At 35.7% G+C, this 20,911-nt stretch overlaps 3 protein-coding genes and 1 non-coding gene across 4 annotated transcripts; 2 read left to right on the top strand and 2 right to left on the bottom strand.

Annotated features, from left to right (window-relative positions):
• Window positions 1-2,785: 2,785 nt before the first annotated feature.
• Window positions 2,786-5,582, top strand: W02B3.4 (uncharacterized protein). Its single transcript, NM_064835.5, has 8 exons — window positions 2,786-3,021; window positions 3,475-3,612; window positions 3,929-4,062; window positions 4,111-4,237; window positions 4,436-4,678; window positions 4,728-4,854; window positions 5,014-5,123; window positions 5,171-5,582. Exons 1-8 carry the CDS (start codon window positions 2,875-2,877, stop codon window positions 5,306-5,308), a joined length of 1,164 nt encoding a protein of 387 aa, NP_497236.2. The 5' UTR covers window positions 2,786-2,874; the 3' UTR covers window positions 5,309-5,582.
• grk-2 (G protein-coupled receptor kinase 2) lies at window positions 5,555-10,082 on the bottom strand. Its single transcript, NM_064834.7, has 9 exons — window positions 9,812-10,082; window positions 9,660-9,761; window positions 9,331-9,611; window positions 8,589-8,996; window positions 7,807-8,148; window positions 7,265-7,533; window positions 7,082-7,215; window positions 6,911-7,033; window positions 5,555-6,357 (listed from the first exon to the last, which is right to left on the bottom strand). Exons 1-9 carry the CDS (start codon window positions 10,073-10,075, stop codon window positions 6,157-6,159), a joined length of 2,124 nt encoding a protein of 707 aa, NP_497235.2. The 5' UTR covers window positions 10,076-10,082; the 3' UTR covers window positions 5,555-6,156.
• Window positions 10,083-10,538: 456 nt separating this feature from the next.
• Window positions 10,539-10,652, bottom strand: W02B3.8. The gene has a single exon (NR_052047.1). It is a non-coding gene; the product is annotated as an Unclassified non-coding RNA W02B3.8 (non-coding RNA).
• A 7,118-nt stretch (window positions 10,653-17,770) lies between these two features.
• W02B3.3 (uncharacterized protein) lies at window positions 17,771-18,106 on the top strand (the record flags this gene model as incomplete). Its single annotated transcript, NM_064833.1, has 1 exon — window positions 17,771-18,106. The coding sequence occupies one exon, from the start codon at window positions 17,771-17,773 to the stop codon at window positions 18,104-18,106; it is 336 nt and encodes a 111-aa protein (NP_497234.1).
• Window positions 18,107-20,911: the final 2,805 nt, after the last annotated feature.

Raw genomic sequence — 20,911 nt, 5'->3', positions numbered from 1 at the left:
CTGTATACATATTATATAGCGGAGGTTATAATACGGTGGAATTTCAAAATTTTGAAATGTATCAAATTTTAGCTGATTTTGGTACTTTTTAATAGTTTTTTATGGGTTAAACCTAGATTTTCTGAACTGTGCATATATGAATTACATGTTTCCAAAATATTAGACAATGTTTTTTCCCCAAATATTTTTTCAGCCATCAATGACTGTCCTTTTTTTTGGGCAGAAAATGTTTTTTTTGAAATTGTACAAAATCATTTAAATTGAAAAAGGACAATGTTTTAGGGTTCGGAGGTAAATTTTCAGTCCTCTAAATACAAAATTAATCATTTAAGAGGAGTTTCAAAATTGTGAATTTTTACAATAAATTGCCCATTTTTGCCACTTTTAAATAGTTTTTGATCCTAGATTTTCTGAGTGCTCCATATATGAATTACCCGTTGTCTACAAGTTTAAACAATTTTTATTTTTTCCCAATTTTAAGTCCAAAAAAATTCGATTTTTTTGGCAAATCTTTTGACGGCTATATTTTAAACATCCTATATTTAGACGATCTGCACTCCTAGAATCCCATTTATCAAAGCTAATCAAATCAATCAAGTGACAAATGATTTCACTACTATAAATGTAGCATTAATAGGAGACACACTTCTCATTGTCAGTCACCTCGCTCCTGTTTTCCTCACTTCTCTATATGTTGTAATGAGAGTCATAAATGCTTTTGTTTATGAATGACCGAACCAGTCGATATAGTCCTCTGCCAGGAATGTGGAGGATGAAGGTTACAGAGATATTATAAACAAATCACTGCCACCAAATGTCTCTTTTGTGTTGCTTTTTCAATTTCTGCAACTTTTCTTTTCTTTCTATTTTGGAACAAATTAAGGCTCATGCTTCTGCTTGGCTAGGTTAGGGTTAGGCTTAGGTTTAGGCTTAGGCTTAGTCTTGAAAAATGATAAATTTATTCAAATTTGATTCATAGGCCATACTTTAATTAGACTCGGGACAAATTTTCACATTTAAATCAATTTTTCAGCAATTTTTATATGATAGATGTTTTTTCAATATATTTTTCGGTCAAATGTTTTGTCGCAGTACTTGGGGGAGGGGGCCAGAGCCTTCATGACAAATTGGCATTTTTATTTTATAATCATGTACACGTGGCTGTCTCGTTACCTGCAGGCCTACATGGGTACTCAATCAAAAACTAGGCACATGGCAAGCAGGGCTGGGACCAGAAAATAATTTTGGACCAAAAACAAAAAACAAAAATTTAAATTTTCGAGAAACCAAAAAGCCAAAAATCCAAAAAATCATTATCCCGTCTTTTGACCAGAAAAACAAAAAGACCAAAAAAGTCCCAGCCCTGATGGCAAGGCACTAAAATTTTGTGACTATATAAAAGGTCTTCATAAATTTTTCAACGCTCTCAAAATCTTGCCTGCTTGTTTCCTTATCTAAAACCAAAGGTGCCAATTAGTTCCTAGTACTCATAAAAATTTTTGCAAAAAGTGCCATTTGTATGCTCGTTTTGACGTCACACAACTACCAACAAGAAGCTCATACTTAATAAATATTGTAGTAGTACCATCGATAAAATATTCCTTCTCTATCGAAAACTTGTTTTTTGTGTTCTTCTTTTTTTGGTGTTTTTTTGATGTTTCTAATGCTGGGGTTCCCCATGAAATTTTCAAGACTTTCCAATTTTTTGATGATTGATTTTTGAATCTTGAACTGATATAACTGAAACTTGAAAAAAATCAAAAGCCATTGCGTTTTTGATTTTTAAAGGTGGGTAGCGCCAGTGGAAATTTTTACTAAATACACTTATAACTATTCAAAACCACCAAAAATATAATAAAACACTCCAATGTTTCTTTTAGATTTTTCCTAATTTCCGATCAAAGTTTTGGCAAATTGCCAAAATTTTGAAAAAATATAAGCTTTTGAGGAAATCCAAAGCAACATCGCATGTTCCGATATTTGGTGATTTTGGCACCATAGGGGTAGTTTTTAACACTTTCCAAACTGTTTCTACTTCATTTTAAGTTGCTATAAAATGTATACTTTACAGTCCATCTTTTTGAAATGTCAAAATTAAATTTTATTCTAGCACCACAAGCCGTGTAAACAAAACACTCATAGATAAACTGTCTCTGAAATTCAAATATTTAGGAAAACAAAATTGTTCTAGTTGACTCATATACAGAAAATAGTTTTATCAATTGACTGGTTGTCATATAAAGCGTTCCTTCCGCATTTGAAGATAACTTCCAAGCTCTTTCACCAAAAAACATCAACTCGACTATCATTTCATTAGGCTTCTCGTTATTAGGCAGTCGACCGTGAATAGAATGCTACCACCAGAAAACACAAAAAAGAAGAATTGGTGTTCCTTTGTTAGTTTTTTATTTCTTTTTTCCTTTCTTACTTTCATTTTTCAGAAATCAAATATTTTAATGTTCCAGGTTTGCACACCTTTAATAGGCTGGATTAGATTTAGGCTTAGGCTTATGCTCAGGCTCAGACTTATTCTTAGTTCTACGTTATTTCAAATCTGATATTCTCGAGACCAACTCAAAATTCCAACATCTAAAAATAAAACTTTACTTAGTCTTCAAGCAAATAAAAATTCTGAAATTCTATAAATAGTAAACAAGTAATTTGTTAGTGTCCCTTTCCTCCTTTCTGTTCATACAAAGAAAGAAAAAAAAACAAATCAAGTCACCATCTGTTTCTGCGCAAATTTTCCCCACTTCTATCTTTTCTCTTGAGAGAAAAATTTTTGGTCGCAAAAAATTATTTTTGAGTGACCTTCGTTACTTCTCTAACACATTTTTCCGTATTAGCTTGAACAGTATTTATGATTTTTCCAGAATGAGAAAGCACTTTGTATTGTTCTCATTTCCATTTCTTCTCCTATCCTCCATGCTGATCTTCTATCAGACAACTGTATTTCGGAATCAACTGAACGAAGAAAATGACTACACGGGCGGTCCAATCGTTCCATTCATGAAACGATCCGTAAGATTTATTAAAAGTGAAGTAGCTCCAGCTGGAAAATTGTTAAAAAACCACTCCTATGGTGCCCAAATGACCGAATATCGTAATAAAACGTTTTAAAAAATTCTTTAAATTTTTTATCTTCTGTCAAAAAGTTTTGCCACCTATAATTTTGGAATTCCACCAAAAAAAATTTTCCTACATTTTTTATACTGGAATTTTGTTTTAATTATTTATATTAAAACATTGTGAAGGTCGAAACATACGACATTGCTATAGATTTCCTCAAAAGCTCATATTTTTCAAAATATTGGCAAAAACTTTGACAGGAAAGTATAAAAATTTAATTTTTTTGGATTGTTTTATTATGTTATTCTATCGTTATGGATCATTGTGAGTGTATGTAAACAAAATCCCCACTGGCGCTACTCTGCCTTTAAATGAATGCTAAATTTTCAAAAAAGTAAATTTCAGCTTGCTTTGCACTATCAAACTTGTGAATCTTTTCTGAACTCATTGAATACAACTGTTCCAGTCCTACTGATTGATGTTGATGTACTCAAGATGTTAGATGAAAATGCTTGTAATCTACCAACTGGAAGACCAACAAAAGTAAGAATAGAAAAAAACATGTTGATATTAAAAATATACTTTTACCAAATGAGTTTCAAAATATTTGAGAGGAAATACCACATTCAAATTGCTCAACAAGTTTTTTTTTAATTGGCGGGTATTTCACAAAAAAAATCAGACAATTTGAGTTAGAATTGCTCATAAATTATCGATTCATATCAGGGGTGGGCTGCAATTGGCGTTCGGCAAATAGGCAAATTTTCAATTTTGGCATTTTTTTCCGGCAAATTGCCGATTTGCCGAAAAAAAATCGTTTGCCGCCCACCTCATTCATATCAAAGTCACCTAGTTCCAGATTGGCGTGGACGTCAAATATCTATCCGCCACGTGGCTCCTGCAAGATTCCCGGTTTGAAATTGTCTACTACACTAATGATACCGAAAAAGACTTTCTTGATTTTAGATCAGAACCCAGGAAAATCATTCCAAAGTAATATTTATTAAATTATCTTGAACCTTTCAATTTTCCAAAGTTCAGAAAATTCTCAACTTGTTGGGTTGAAAATCTTGCAGTTCCAGCTGACATCAAATTATTCGTGGAGTTTTGGAAACGTGCCAAATTTGTCAACTGTATGAATTTGCACATCCCAAGAGCCGGGTCTAAGGTAATTTCTAAAACTTGACAGTATACCAAAACATAAATATTTTTAAAAAAATTCTAAAATTTAATAAAAGAATGAAGCTTCGAGATTTTCGAAATAACCTGGAGAGCTTTCAAAATGTAAATTTCCGAAAAAAAATGTTTTTTTTCAAATTTGTTGTATACTTATTTTGATTTTTGGACTATTCTGAAAATTTTCCAGGTTCGAATGCCGGCGAGACCATCATCCGAAGTGTTATCCCGTCTTCGAGACGAACTCATAGAGAATCGAATGTTCCCATTTTTAAATGGCGGAACCCTTCTGGGATGGTACCGCGAATGTTCTGTAATCCCACATACGTTGGATATGGATATTTCTGTGTTTGCAGAGGATTTTAATTTGAATTTTGTGGAACAAATGGAGCAGAATTTATCCGATTTTCGAATTAAGAGGAAATTCGGAATGGTTTGTTAAATTTTCTGGAATCAATTTTAAAAACCTGGGGATAATTTAGACTAATGACTCGTTCGAGTTGACATTGGCGCCGAAAACTGGATTCAAAGTTTTTATAGACGTGTTTCTAATGTACAAGGGTGTGGAGAATGGATCGGTGACCCATCATTGGGTGGGTGGAGTTGCTCGTAAGTTTTTTGAACATTTCATTCTAAAATTGGAAGAAATCCAAGAAGATAAAAAAATTGCTTTGAAATTGTTTTGGTGATTTTCAAGCTAATTTTTCAGTAAAAAATTAAAGTATTTTTCATAAAAAACATTTATAAAATAATTCAACATTTTTACAGCCGACGGCACCAAGTACAAGTACTCCTATCCTGTTTACGATCCATTCTGTGCAGCAGACCTCCACGGTCATATATTTTGGGTCACTTGTACTCCGAACGAGAAAATTGTGGTATGAATTTCAAAAATATTTACTAAAATTCCCTTTAAAATGTTTAGAAAGAGTATGGCCAACTATGGTACCTCGATCACCTGACATCAAAGTACTCATGGAATTCTTCAGGAAAAAATGTGAAGAAGAACGGAAAATGGACGAAGGAGCAGATGAAAATGGTCTACAAAGTGTTTAAACGGTAGCAAAGGAAAACTCTTTGTGTCGGGGTCGAACCTGCGACCTATTTTGTCCAGGGAGAGCTTCTTACCGGCTACGGGGGTACCATGCTTCCACTTAACTGCGCCCTGTGGCTCAGCCGGTAAGAGGTATGACCTTGACTGGAAAGATCACGGGTCCGACTTCCTGCCTAATGAATATCCTGTTAACATCCGGTCAACATTTCAACGGGTATTAGTTTTTTTTCTTTCATTTCATTTCATTTCATAAAATAAATTTTTAATTTATTTATCTGAAAATGGGTTTTTGAGATGTTTTGAAAATGGATGTAAAATTGGTAAAAAGTGTAAGATTCTAAAAGGAAAGTTTTTACATTAAAAATAATGAAATAAAAAATCTTTAGAACAGAAAAAAGAAACACAGTGAAAATCGATAAATTGTGCATCTGATACAGGTTTTTTTACAGGGATGGATGGGGGAGTGGAAGGAATGTATAAATTTAATTTTAAAGATAAGCTATAGTTTTTTAGGATAATTATTCTAAAACAAAGTAGAACTCATGGATTTCACGCAAAAAGTACATTAATCTGTTTTCGTGGCGGGACCCAAGATTGGCATAAGTACTGCTAATAGTAAGCTCTCTGTAGTAAGCTGCATTTGATGAAAAAATTCAAAATATACATTTTTCGGCGGTTTTTATCATGTGTGCACGGAAAAAGAGCACATAAGTGTTCTAAAATAATTATCCCAAAAAAAACTATAGGAAAATGTGTGAAAATCGAGGAGATCACAAGACAAAAGGTACCGTAGATAGAGGAATGCTTGGGGGATTTTTTTCCAAAAATAAAATTTTGGAAAATTTTTTTTCTTCAAGTTAAACACCAGAATCAACACTGCTAGCCCTATTCAGAAAGGCTCTTGTCACAGAACCAGGTCGTTCACTTTCAGATAACATTGGGTCATGATTGACTCCATAGATTTTGATTGCTTTTCGGCCCATTCGTTGCAAAAGTTCCTGGGAGACTTTGTGAGCCGTGCGGAGGGATGTGTGCCATTCTTTCAAAGAGATTTCGTCCTGGAATTTTGAAATTCAAGATTTTGAAAAAATCTGATAACGATGACACTCCTATAAAAGTTCAAATTTGAATTGCACCCCAAAGTTTAAAATTTTGAATTAGTTTAAACAAGAAAATTTCTCTGCAAGAATTTTGATTTGATCAAAATCAGAACTTGAATTTTGCGTCAATTTTGTTCCTAAAAAATTGTAAGTTTAAAATGTGTTCTCGTCAGTATTTTTGAAAGAATAAAGATTTGAATTTTCTGCAGAAATTTTTGAAAAACTCAATTTTAAATTTTAAATTTTCTGCCGCAATTTTTTGTAGGAAAAAATTTCTACAAGAAATAAAAAAAATAAATTTAGAATTTTTCCGCAACGGTTTTTTGAATACTTGAATTTAGAGTTTTTAGCCAAGTTTAATTTTATAATAGCAATTTTTATTCCGCAGAAATTAATACCAGCGGAGAGTGCAAGGCACGCTTCAATAAATGCCACAGAATTCAAAAACTACAAGATAGACAGACCGACAGTTTTTTTTTTCAGTCTTATACTTTAAAACATTTTCACTAACCGAGTTTGTTAAGCAAATCTTAGGCTCTTTGAACCCATCTCGTAACTTCACAATGATTGCCGTCTCTCCCTTGATGGTCTGCATTTCGGCGCACACATCTTCGATTTGATCCATAAATACTAACTGAAATGTGTCATTTTTATATTTACTCAGTTTTCAAATCAAACGTACCTCTGGCTTAGCAGTTAATGATTCCGGATAAAGTTCCAGTCGAGATGGATAGAGCTTGCCGTATTTGGTTTGCCAAGCCGAGGTGAACGGGCCGCCGAGCTTCTTGATATACCCGTGGACTATAACATCGGAATCTGGAATCAAATATTATGCAGATTTGCCTGGGGATCTTTTTCTACTTACCTTTCTCCTCAACTGCCACCTTGATCTTCTGTTTTGACCGCTTCTTACTCTCCGCCTTATCCGCATCCTGATTCACTACCTCAAATATTGTCTCCGCGATTTCATTCTGCCACCGTTCAGATATCACAATATTGAAGTTTTTGTACAAATCTGAATCCCCGTCTTGCAACTTGACACCTTTCACTTCATCATCGTCAAAGTTTCCAATGTCAAATGCATCCGCAGCGTTGACTTCTCCACGTGGTGGGATTAGTGGTGGTGTCATTCGTCTGGAAAATTGCTGATTGGTGAGTTTCTTGAAATTTTACAAAATTGTTGCAACATTAATGGCTTAAAAATTATTCACCTTAAATTTCCGTTTTGGACTGTATTACAATTTCCACAATGTGGTTTGTAAGAAATACCAGCACAGGACGATAAAATTTATAACGGATCTGTATGGCTTCGAATGCTCTTTTCAATTTACATCTATGTGGCTAACGACAAAAAATATTAATTTTTGTACTTTGAGTAATTTGGTTCTATTAAATATATAAACTCACCTCAAATACACAGTTTGCCAATCGACATCTTTGAAAAATGGATGCTCCTTAACCTCCGTCGGCCCTTTCCCGCGACACCCCAATCTATCCGGAACGTCTCGTTTCAAAAGTCCCTCCAGAAGATCTCGACAGTCTTTTGACAATCCTTCATTCGGCAGTTCAATATCTTGTGTTAATGTCATTTTGTCAATCTCGTTCTTATCTTTGCTCTTATGTTGACGAAATGGTGAGTGTCCCTTTAGAAGTTTATACAGCATACATCCTAACGAGAACCAGTCGGCTGACGAGTCGTAGGCAACGCCTTTGGCCAGTACTTCGGGTGCCATGTAGCCGTGGGTTCCGCTGAAATTGAAACAATTAGGTGACTGGTCGAATTTATTTAAAAGTTTAAAAGTTTGATTAGATCCTCATTTTCTGTCTTGAAAACAGGCAAACTTTTTGAAATACTGATAGTAGGGCTCCAATGAGGGCCCGAACGTGTCAGTCGCTTTCAGGTAACTACCTTTTCCCACTTCATTACACATACAGCGGGTAACGGCGCCGGTGTGGGACCCGCATTTTGCTCCTCACTCAGCTGGGAGCCCTGACTTATAATTATAATAATAGGGCATAATTATAGGGCTCAAAAATAGTTTTAAAATTTCTAGCAACGCCTTTGCCTTTTTTTCCTTAGCAAAACCTCAAGAGTCAAAATATGTGTTTGATACAAGGTATAATCTTCCCAATAGCGCTTATAAGTCTGAGATTTTCTATGTGTTCAGGTTTGAAAGAAAACAACTTACACACTAGCATGCGGCTTCTTTTTTGAATAATCACACGCGAGACCCAAATCGGAAACCCTCACATGACCATTCTCATCCAACAAAATATTGGCAGGCTTTAAATCTCGATAAACTACAAATCGATTATGCATATGTTCCAGTCCAAGTATAACTTCTGACGCATAAAATATCATCTCTTGCTCCGTAAATACTCCGTGTTGTGATAAATGATAATGAAGGTCACCACCGTTCATCAAATCAAGGATGAAACACAGTTTGTCGGGTGATTGAAATGCGTATGTCATACACACGATGAATGGGCAATCTTGTCCAGTGGAGACGAGGCTCAACATGATTCTCTCGTTTAGTGCCAGCGTTTCTCCTTGTTTCATCTTGATTCGCTTTTTGTCAAGACATTTCATCGCGTACCTGGAATATGAAATTCTAATCAAGTCCAGTAATATTGATAATTTCTTCCCGTAATGTCAGAGTGTCTTATTTCGGCTTGATCTACGTAGATCTACAAAAAATGCGGGATAAGAGACGCAGAGTTCTCAACTTATTTTTTATGCTTAAGACCGTGCTACCGTCACATATTTTTGGCGAAAATTCCCGCATTTTTTGGAGATCAAACCGTGATGGGACAACCTGGCATCACGTGTATCTTTGGTACTCCAGGGTAACCTAGTTTTTCTAGACCTGGTTTTGAACTTCTGGCATAACATTTTCTTTTTAGGAGCAGGCTTGCATATTCACCACTCACATCTTTCCCGTGTCAGCTTTACGACACCCGTAGACTTCTCCAAAGCCACCTCGACCGATAATTCGATGTACTGAGAAGTCGTTCATTGTCAGCTGCATATTCAACTCCAAGTTTTTCCACTGACAGAATCTGGTGAACTTGTCCGACTCGAGAAATCGTTGAAAAATATCTCCACGAAGCTGATCGCAAATCTCCAAAACATATCGGTGAAAAAGATCTGGAGGCACATTTTGTTTAAGAAGATGATATTGTACATGTTGTAATGATTCTTTTGAGTAGTTCTGAAATAGTTTGCGATTTGTTGAAGAATTAAAGTGACTGAGTCTTACGTGAGCATGTGCGAGCATTTCAACCATTATATGATGATCATAAATTTCTCGTGCTTTTGTTAATCGCTCATCTGGTGTCTCCATTTTCTCGTATTCTTTGATCTGAAACTTTGTTGAGATCAGAGATATATTTTGGTAACTCTGATACTCACCGCCTCGTAGAATTTAATTTGAGGACACGGACTCTCGGAGACATTTTCCGCGTAATCTTTTAACAACAAGAAACCGAGCTTTTGATTGAAGATCTTATCAAACTTCATATCACCCGACTTTTCCAGAAATTTTTGCATTATACTCCGCACACTCGGGTCTGGCAGAACTATGCGTTTGCTGGCACGAGCCGCCGGCTGACTTCGGCTCTTCTCCATTGCCATCAGGTAGCTGACGTCAGCCAGCACTGCTTCCAAGTCTGCCATTTTTGTTCTGCAAAATCGAATTGATTAGAGATTTGGTTTTTAAAGAACGAGTAATAATTTGTCAGGAAACGAGTAAAATTCTGAAAGCCAAACATACATAGTTGCGCTAATTGAAAATAACCTTTATCGGCTTGTAGCTCGGTTATTTTCAGCGACAGAACAATTTTTTAAACTACAAAAATATAGAAACAATTGTGTTCAACAGTTTTGTAGTTAAAAATGTTTTCCTAAAACTGAAAGCAGCCAAGATATTAGATGTCAAAGCCATCAAGGTCCCCTTTTTCTAGCAATGACTCAAAAAGTAGAGCGGCAAAGTATTCTAATATTGTTTTGAAAAATAAAAGCGAAAAAATTACTAAATCTGAAAGAAAAATGAAGAGAAGGGAAGGGAAAAGAGAGAAAAAAAATTGAACAACAATCATAAAAATGCAGTTTTTCTTTCTCTCTTGCTTCTCACGAAGAACAAGAGAGACGAGACGCAGAGAAAAAGATAGAAGCAGAAAAAAAAAAGAAAAATATGTAAAAGCTCGGAGCCCCCGAGCCTACCCCACCCGTCCAAATCGAGTTATGGGGTGAGACGGGTAGTCGAATTTTTTTCGGGGGAAGGGTTTAGGTACTGACTTGGGAAAGGAGGGGGAATGGAAAGAACGAATTTTATGTTCGGGATGATTTAGGTGGAAGCTTAAGCGGATTAGGATAGGATTAAAGAGTTAAAAGACATTCCTAGTGCACTTCTGATCTGGAAGTCAGCTGCAATCAGGAAATGTCTGAGCCAGTAGTAAGTCTAACGAAGCTCTCGTAAAATTGAGATATTTTAAAGAGCAATTAGTGTTGTCACGTTACAAAAATTTTTTATGCAGTTTCAGGTATTCGAGATAAAATTTGAATAGTAATTTTTTTGAGGTGAAAACTCTAAATTTTTTTGAAGAATCCCTACGGGTGTGCGTCCTATAAAAAAGGAAAAAATTCAATCAGTATTTAGTAATCAATTTCCATGAGAACAAATCATCGGGATAGGGCGCCAAACGGGCGAGTAATGAACGGGAATAGGCGCTTTTTAACCAGGTGTATGCAGCGAATTTGTTGGGTTTTCCAAATTTGCCAAGCATGGCAAACTTCCAAAAAGTGGCGGGGCCAAATTTGCTGCACACACCACAAATTGGATTTTTTTAAAATTGACCGAAGCTAATGATTTTGTTCAAAAATTATAGTAAAGTAACATAAAATTGAGTTCTTTTTAATTTTATGCTTTTCGGGGTTTGATGAGCTCGGCAAATATGCCAAATTTGCCGAACTTGGCAATTTTGAGATTTGCCGCACACCCCTATTTCCAACCGTAGGCTGGCACCGTAACGTCAAGCCATCAAAATATACCCCAACTGGGAATTAAAATTATTTTTGTATAGATAGAAAAAATCTAGAAATCTCAAAAATTATATATAGCTGTTTTTGTTATCAAATACTGGCTAGTTGTTGGTAGGGGGTATTAGTTGTAGTATCAGTAACCGCCAAAAGTCTCAAAGGGACACTAGGAGAAGAAGAGGAGACGGAAGAGTGGAAAAACAAGTGGCAGATTAGATAAACACAGAGGGAGGGCTCCCTATTCAAAAAAAAAAGAGATATCCGGATATTTTGTAATGAATTAGTCTTCGATGAAGTAATAGAAATAAAAAGGGGGCTGTGCTAGCAGTGGTAGGTATTAGTTTGAAAGAGCACCTTACAAATCTTTCAAGTAGCTTTCTACAAAAATATGGCACCAGAGGAGCACTTTGCATTGGAATAATGGAGATCGGAAATTTTTTAGTACGTTCTGCTTATTTCAACAAAATAATTACTTATTTCAAGTGACTTTTAAGCTTAAAATTAACTTTAAATTTTGTGCGAAAGGCTCAATTTGAAGAAATATGCACCCTTTTGCATGCCCAGATACAAAAAAAACACTTTTAGAATTTGAAAAAAAATTTGCAAAAATTAGGGAAAAAATTCAGATTTTTTTCGAAAAAATAATAATTTCCAAAAAGCACCCACATTGTTTTTAGACACAAAAGACCCACAAAAACAATTTCTATTTGCTCAGAACTACTTTAAGGCCATTTTCTTGACCTAGAATTCAGCTAAAAAATGCACTGGACCACTTTCAAATGCTAATTTCAGGGGTTCAGTTAAAGTTCCGCCGCTGAAATTTTTGTGGTGATCTAGTCTAAACATAAGCTTTGAAATGACTTACGTCTCAATTTGAAGTCCGGGACTAGATTGGCCTGCTTGTATTGTCAATTTAAGTAAAATGTTCGTAGAACAAATTTTTTGGTCGAATTCCAAAAATTATAAGTCTCGGGATGGTTCGCTTTTTTTTGAAAAATTTCTTAAAACCAAATTTCACAAAGCAGCAAAAGAAGAATAATAAGCCGCATTGCTCTTTTCGACACCAAAAGCCAATGAAATCACTTTCTTTTGATAAGACGTCCTCAACCGGAAAATCGAAAAATCCGGGCTCTTCCGCCAGACAAAAACATTGAATTGGAAGAGAAAATGAGAGAAAAAGAGAAAAAATAACGGAAAAAATTTAGTTTGAAACGTCATGGGCGGCCTGTAGAATTGCAAAAATTTTTTTCAGAAAGTTCAAATTGAGATTTGCGCTGAAAAATTTTGTCCATTTTTTGGGCGGGGCTTGAAGGATTTAACCGTGAAAATCGCCGCCAAAAAATTTTGACTGAAATGCAAAAAACTACATTTTCATCTTTGATGTATTGTTTTTAAAGCTTGTACAAAGAAAAAATGGGTCAGAATATCTCAAATTTCTCAAAAATTCCCCCATTTCAAAAGAAGAAGAGAATATTATTGGGTCGTTAAAAAATCCTTATTTCTTTAAACCAATCACTATGGAAACTGTCGTGTGAAAGTTTTATTTTTTGTGGTCGTTATCGTCTTGAGAATTGTGGGAAGAGAAAAATATAGCCGTCGATCATGTGAAATTGAAATAATAAACTATAATCAGTTTTGGGGATTTAGGAACTTCATTTGAACAAGAAAAAAAACTAGTTTTCTGTCATAAAAAATACTCCGAGAACTTCACAATTTAAGTTTCAAAAAATTCAAGCAATGGTTTTTTTTTCAAATAAATGCAAAAATTTAAAAAAATAAAAATAAAAATTTCAATTTCAATTTTTCATTGAAAATTTGTCGTGAAGTTCAAAAATAATTTCTCTGGAAAATAATCTACCAGAAAACTCAAAAAAAAATTCAAATTTTAATTATTCAGAAATTTTTATTGGAAATTTAGATCTTCTCTTTCTTCCGAAAACGACAGGTCTTCCATAACAGGGGTGTGCGGCAAATTACAAAAATTGCCGAGCTCAGCAAATTTGACAAATATTTTTTTCTAATATTTACCGAATACGGCAAATTTGCCGAGCTTGACGAATTTGGCAAATATACTTTTTTTTAAAACTATTTCATAACGGAAAATTCAGAAAAAAAAACGAGCATGATTCACTTGGAATGCAAAACCTAGACGCCGTCTTACAGCTAATTCTACCCCTTTTCCCCTGTTGTTCAGTATGCAGTAAATAAAATGACGATACACATATATTTTCCAATATGATATAATATCTCGAAAACCAAAGAATAAGTATAGTTTTTGAAAAGTTTGAATTCAAAAAAAACATTTTCACGTCATGAACTTTACAAAATACTATTATGATGCTCACAAGATAATGAAGGTGTTTAAAAAAATGATCGATCATGTTTTAGGGTGCTACAAAAATTAATTGCCAATCTTGTAACACTCTAGAGTTGATTTTATTTAATTATACAATTTTGGAATTGTTTAAATTAAAAAAAAAACAAGTATATATTTGCTCTGATAACCTTTTTAAATGTACGTGCGTAAAAAAACTGTACAACACGTGTCCATATTAATATCAAAATCAGTGGTGGGCGGCAAACGATTTTTTCCGGCAAATTGCCGGTATTGAAAATTTCCGGCAAAATCGACAAACTGGCAAATTGCCGGACTTGGATTTTCCGGCAATTCGGCAAATCGGCAAACCGGCACAGTTCCGGAATAGAAAATGTCCGGCAAACCGGCAATTTGTCGATTTGCCGAAATTGTCGGCAAAAATTTGCCAAACGGCAATTGCCGCTCACCCCTGTCCAAATATTCAGACAAGGCAACGTCAAGCTAAATGAGACAAGGATAGCTGAGGCGGGTCTTAAGTTTGTTCAAAAAAATTTAATGGATTTTTGAATCTACACCATTTCTAAAAAAGAAAGTGTCGCAAATCGAAACTGGTTACGTGAATGTAATTCTTGGAAAAACAGTGTCACATGGCAAAAACAGCAACATTTTGCACGTTATAAAAGACTTGATAGAAAACGAATTTTTCAAAAGTACCACCTATTACTTTTCTTGCAACTTGTAAGATAAGTCTTCAGAGAAGTGTCAAAAGTCAATAGGAACTACAAGATAAAAGAGATAAGGATTAGCTGGTGCGAGTGAAAACCTCCACCAGAGGAGCCAGGAGGCAATGTTTGTTCAGAGCAAGTGGCCCGGGAGATGATTCGAGTCAACTGATTAATGATCGGTAAGAAAACGAAGGTTGCGACACATTTTTGGGCAGAAGGAAAGTTAGCAAAAAATGTAAAATCGTGTGTATGTGTGTGGGTGTGCGAAGTAAGGGGGAAAACGAGAAAATCGTCGCCCTAGGGCTCACACAACTTAACTTTTTTCGTCGTCGTCGTGTCTTCTGAAGTCACTCTCAAGACTCCTGAAGAAGAGAAAACACGGACGACGACGTCTTCAAGTCGGTGTTAATCGAGTTGGTGGTGGCTCTCTCTCTCTCTCTCTTTTTCTGCAAAAAGAGAAAAAGCTGACGGGACCACGACCCCCGTGGAAATAGTGTGAGCGGGTTTGGAGACGCAGCGAGAAATTGCTCGCCAGAAGTGCCCGGCAATCGATGCGTAGCAGCGAAGCCAGTAGTGGAGGGGGAGAAGGCAATTTTCACGAGACGTTGAGAAATTCCAATTCTCCGTGTATCATATGCTATTTTCATGGTCACTTTCAGATTTCTTCCCTCCCCTTTCCGTATTCCTGAAAAAAGTATTTTACACGGGAAGTGGAGCGAGTCTAAATATAGAAAATATAGGGATTCATTTAGATGGTGATCATCACCACCGTGTGCAAGAAGGTAATAAGATTCAAAACGCATCAGTTCACACGCAATGCTTCCTTCTTTTTTGTGTCTCATTATTAAAGTACAAAAAATGAAAAGTTCGATGTTTCTCAGTTGGAGTTGAAAGCGTTATTAAAAGTGTGCACTAACTTTAATTACCGCACTTCTGAAAGTCCTTGCAATAGGTTTTCATAGTTTTAAAATATCATTACAGGGGTGTGCGGCAATTGGAGATTTCCTGCAATCGACAACATCGGCAATCGCCGGTGTTGGAAATTTTCGGCAATCGCCAATTCGGGCATTTTCGGAAAATTTTCACCTTGTTTTTTAGTATTCGGTTAGTCATTTTCTGAAAGAAAACGGTCTTAAAGGATTAAAACATTTTGAGCTTGAAAAAGAAAATTGTTCATTAAATTGCATGTTTAGGCTCCTAAATGTACAAAAAATATCAAATTTTTGTTTCTGGTTAATTCTGATAATCTTCAATTTCGGCAATTGTCGGTTTTGTGAATTTTCGGCTATTTTGGTAATTGCCAAAATTGCCGAACTGCAATTGCCGCGCACACCTTGGTCATAGTCATAATATTGAAGATTAGCAGACATTTCGATCGTCGAGCACAAAGCTATTTCGCTATGCAGTTTTTTTTTGGCATGGGTCGAAAATTTCAAAAAAAGCATATAGACATACGTCCCGCTCCAAAAACCGGCATAATTTGGCATTTGGCATATGAAAAAGGAGCACAGCTGTGACTGCAGTACTTCTACCCTAACGACTATAGGTGGGCAAAGAGTCGCATAACAGAAGCCGAACTGTTGCCGAACTAATAGTAAATCAAGTACCACTAGGCTGTTGCAAAAAAAGTTCAACCAAAAAACAAAAATCGAATTTATCGAAAAAACCGAAAAAAAACCAAGAAAAAAATGTTGTATACTGATATCGTTTTTAAAAAAAGTGCTTTGAATGTGAGAACAAAAAATTTAATTATGAGTTATTAAAGTTGATGCATGATCAAAAAAAATTTTTAAAAATGACTATAAGAAATAATTACTTTGTACTTATTAGCTCATTAATTTTAAAGGGCTTTTAAAATACAGAAATTGAAAAAAATATTATCATTTACTACCGTCTAAAAATTTAGGTTTTAGAACGAAACACGAATTTCAAGTACTTGCCAGTTTGTAATGTTTCTGTAATTCTTTTATTAGTTTGGAACAAATATTTATTTTCCAAGAATCTCAAATCTTACGCATCCTAAGACACGGTTGCCTATGAGCAAGTTCGCCTATGAGCAAGCCTAACCTAATCCCAAACATAAGCCTAGACTGTAGTCTGGGTAGTTTTACATACTAGATGAAAACTAACATTTCGAAAAAAAATGAATCCAGTACTAAAAAAAGAAAAACTAGTGCTAAACGTCAAAAAAGTGTGCCCGTTCTCCCATGCTTCCTCCCATTCTTCCACACTTTTGTTTTGTTCTTCACTCTGCTTCTCCACAGGTATGCTACATCTCTTTTTCTCTTTTTTTTCGTAAAGCACCACTCTTCTGCTTTTTCAATTGAAACATGTAGATATATAAAAAAAGGAAACCTTGTGGCACCACCACCAGTGGTACGGGGAGAAATTTGAGATTCCTTTTCGTTTTTTTTTTCATTTGGAAGGAGAAGAGGAAAAGAATGAAGAAGATGTAGAGTGGGGCACAGTTGGAAAAAAAGAAGAAGAAATGTAACAAAGCACAAATAATTAGGGGGAATTTAAAAGTCAAAGTGGGCGATGTATAAGGGGGTGGTGAGCCGACCACGGTATGTGTTTTGGTTCAAGAGTATTTTTAGACTATTTTTAGACTTTTTTTTCTGGAATCAAAAATTTTAAATTCAGAATAATATATATGAAAGTTCTCAGTAAAACTCGTGAAGCTGTGATTTCTAGAACAAATATTATTGAAGGTGGAGTACCGAGATCTTGGAAATATTTTTAATTGACTCCCAATTTTCCCCTGATTCCGACTACCTACGTAAAAGTTTCCCAGTGGGTCCATGGATTCACGTTTCAAACAAAGCATTGCAAAATAATTAAAACGTTTAAAAACATTTTGGTGCAAAGTTCAGGATATAACGTTCCAACTAACTAAGTAAATAAGCACTCAGTAACCATATGCAGATACAATTTGAAATGTTCCAATTTTCAAAGTTATTTTTAATTCTCAAGCTACAATGTTTGAAATCACTCTTATTCCACCTTTAAAAAACATAAAATCAGGGAATAAAAGTGGAAAGTAGTCATCATCTCTTCATTCAAGCACACACACACGTACACTTTTTCTCACTCTTTCCTCTTCTCCTTCCTCCTTGAAATATTCACAAGTTTGGCGACGGCAGTAGCAGCAGGCCTATGCCAGAAGGAAAAATTGGAGCGCCGAATAGTGCATCGAGGTGCCGTGAAAAGAAACGCTGAGACGCAGCAAACCTGAGACAGAGAGGGAGAGAGAGAGAGATGGAGAGATGTAATTGCAAGTGGCACTAACACATGGATCTGAAGGACGGGGTAGAGGAAGAAGAAGGAGCAGGAGAAAACGGAAAAGGAGGCACACATGCTCAAAGAGTGTCCGACACACACTTGCGCTGCCTCCCTTTTCTGGCAAGAAAGGAGAGAGAGACTAACTTTGACACCTCCATGCTAAGCGCAGGAATGAATCAATTACTAGACCTTGAGGACTACATGTTCCAGCGGATTCAGGGACCAGAAGAGCCCTCAGCAGAAACATCAGTCGGAGGGTTTTGTGACGATCGGCTCTGTCAGTATGGGAACATGTTTTCAGGTTACGGGGCATGTGGAACCTATTTTGCACCAGAAGCGCCATAAGATTTGAGAGAGATTTTGAAATCCTAATTTTAATTTGAGAGTTCATCATTACTCTCGCTGACCAGGAGAGAACTTTTTGCTAACAAAGCGCCCGAAAAAAAAAATCATATACTAGTATTTAAGGAAGGGATGGGCGGCAAATGGTTTTTTTCCGGCAAATCGGCAAATTGCCGGATGTGAAACTTCCGGCAAATTGGCAAATTGCCGAATGTAAAATTTCCGGAAAATTGGCAAATTGCCGGAATTGAAAATTTCCGGCAGATCGGCAAAACGGCAATTTAGCTTAAGATATATCGATATAATTTCCTGTTCTTCATATTTTACAAAAGTGATCATGAAAGTGATTTTTACACCAACATTAAACATCTTGGATTTACTGGTAAACAACAGAAGTAGAGTTTAAAAGTAACTAGGTTCATATTGATAGCACAACATCAAAGTCTTGAACACTAAAAATAAAAAGCATTATAGAGCATTAGCAAGCGTCAATTATATTCACCTAAAAATTTAGATTTAACCAATATTTCTGCAAAATATAGCTGGGCAGTAAAACGCTATTAGAAGGGACAGGACTAATTTTTTTCTGTTATAAGCTGACTTGCCTTATACGACTACTTGTCACTCCAAATCATTATCCTATTGCACGCTATAAACTCATCGGGAAAAACGTTTTCAGTCAGATTGTTGATCAGCTTTCGACATGGTCTCAAATTTCAATTTCTTAACCAATTTTCCCATTCTAATTCTGTACCCTCACCTACAAAACTAGCTCACAAAAGTCATATTTCTTGGAAAAATGATCCTAACTATGAGAAATCGGAGACAACTTATAATTGACTATTCACCCTATTTCAATAATTATTTTTCTTTACAACGCATATAATCCGACTGATGGGAGCACGCACACAATTTATGTTTAAAATTAGACAATCTCTGTATACATGAATAATGGGATAATAACAACCACCGGTCGTGAGTAAGGTGACGAAAACCAAAAATTGAGGAAGGACAGGAGAAGGAAACTGAAAATGTATGGGTTTATTACGAAACCGCAGAATTGACGAAATGATGAATTGTATGTTCGAAGGAAAAAATGTATTTAAAAAAATGCAATGTTAATATGAGGAAAAACTACAAAAAACTACATATTTCTTATTATAAAGTGAGAGATCTGCCCACAGAGCAAGTCAATAATAACTATGTACCTGCCAAGAGAGACCCGGGGATAGTCATCGATTCTTCTAGCCAACACAGCGGCCGCCGTTTGCCGAACACTAATTTTTTTGGCGATCAGCATTTGCCGGTTGCTGAAGAACCCCGTTTTTTCGGCAATTTTCGGTATTCTTAAAATCTTTGAGGTTTTGTTGTATTTTCTAAATCTAATTAGTTCAATTTCAAAGTTTGATGAGGTGTTAATTTTCAAGCAAAAATGAATTTCATATATAAACGACCAGACTGTTGGGATAGTCAAAAAAGGATCTCAGAGGCAAGAACGATTCAAAATAATTCTACACATGGACAGCCATAGACAACATCTTTGAAGGTTTTATGGTGGGTGACAATGTGCCGACTAAAAGAATATCTCCACTATGTGTCTAATAATTCAAATATGTTGATTTTTGGGAAGTGTTAGGACTAAAGGTGACTTGAGAGTGTTCGGATACAAGAGACACAGAGATTTCCCTTGATTGTTCGCCGAAAGCGATTTTTAAGGGTATGACTACAATATCTGTAGATTTGTGTTTCAAGAATGGATGTGAAAAACTTGAATTTATATCCGATTGAATTTAAAAAAAACAACATTTTTCACAAATGCCGAAAAATAACGAAAAATGCCAAATATTTTTCGGCATTCGCCGATCACAGAACCTTATTTTTCGTTCGGCGAACGGCATTTGCCGTTTGCTGCACAGCCCTGTCCCGTGCATGTTTTCAAAACTTTGAAGGTGGAGTACCGCCAGTGGGGAAAGTGTTTAAAACTACTCATATGGTGCCAAAATGACCAAATATCATAATAAAACTTTTCAAAAATATTTGAAAATATTTTATTTACTGTCAAAAAGTGACAATCATTCAGTTTTTTCCATTCATAATTGCTCATATTTAGCTTATACTTTTTCAAAATTTTGGCAATTTGTCAAAACTTCGACCGGAAATTATGAAAAATCTAAAATGTTTTGGAGTATTTTGCTATGATATTCGGTCGTTTCGGATCATTATAAGTATATTTACACAAATTTCCCATTGGCGCTACTCCACCTTTAAAACAGTGAAATGCAATTTCAACGTATTTTTAAAGTTTTCGGTGTCAATCAGAAGGGTTAACTGATACAAGATTCTAAGGTTCTACTAATGTCATATCCATTTAAATTTTTGGTTTGTAATCCCAATGTTAGACTTCCTTTCAAAATCTTCCGCATTTCATTTTTAGCATGAAACGCGTGTGAGCTGTAAAATAGGCGCCGTGCACGTCTTAATTAAAAGGAGTTTGACGCGTTTCATCTCGTGAGACGGAGAGAGGAAGATGGGAAATTAATTTCAGGGCTATGAGCTTTTCCAACTTTGAAAAAATCCAAAATCTGTAAAGTTAGCCAGAGAAAAGTCTATAAAAAACAAGATCCGGTTTTCCCTGGGGAGTCTGCGATGGAGGAGACCAATATCTGACAACTAATGAAAACAGGAGGCAACGGGCGGTCCCCAAGGGAGGGTACAGGGAGCACACCACACACGCATCCCCCCGTCTAATCAACCAGTGTCCCATGGGACATTGTGCGCATAGAAACAGCACCCCGTCTTCCTCCGGAG

This window comes from Caenorhabditis elegans, chromosome III (assembly GCF_000002985.6).
Source record: "Caenorhabditis elegans chromosome III".
NCBI lineage: Eukaryota > Metazoa > Nematoda > Chromadorea > Rhabditida > Rhabditidae > Caenorhabditis > Caenorhabditis elegans.
Note: the sequence above shows the minus strand (reverse complement) of the source record. Positions and strands in the feature narration are given on the sequence as shown.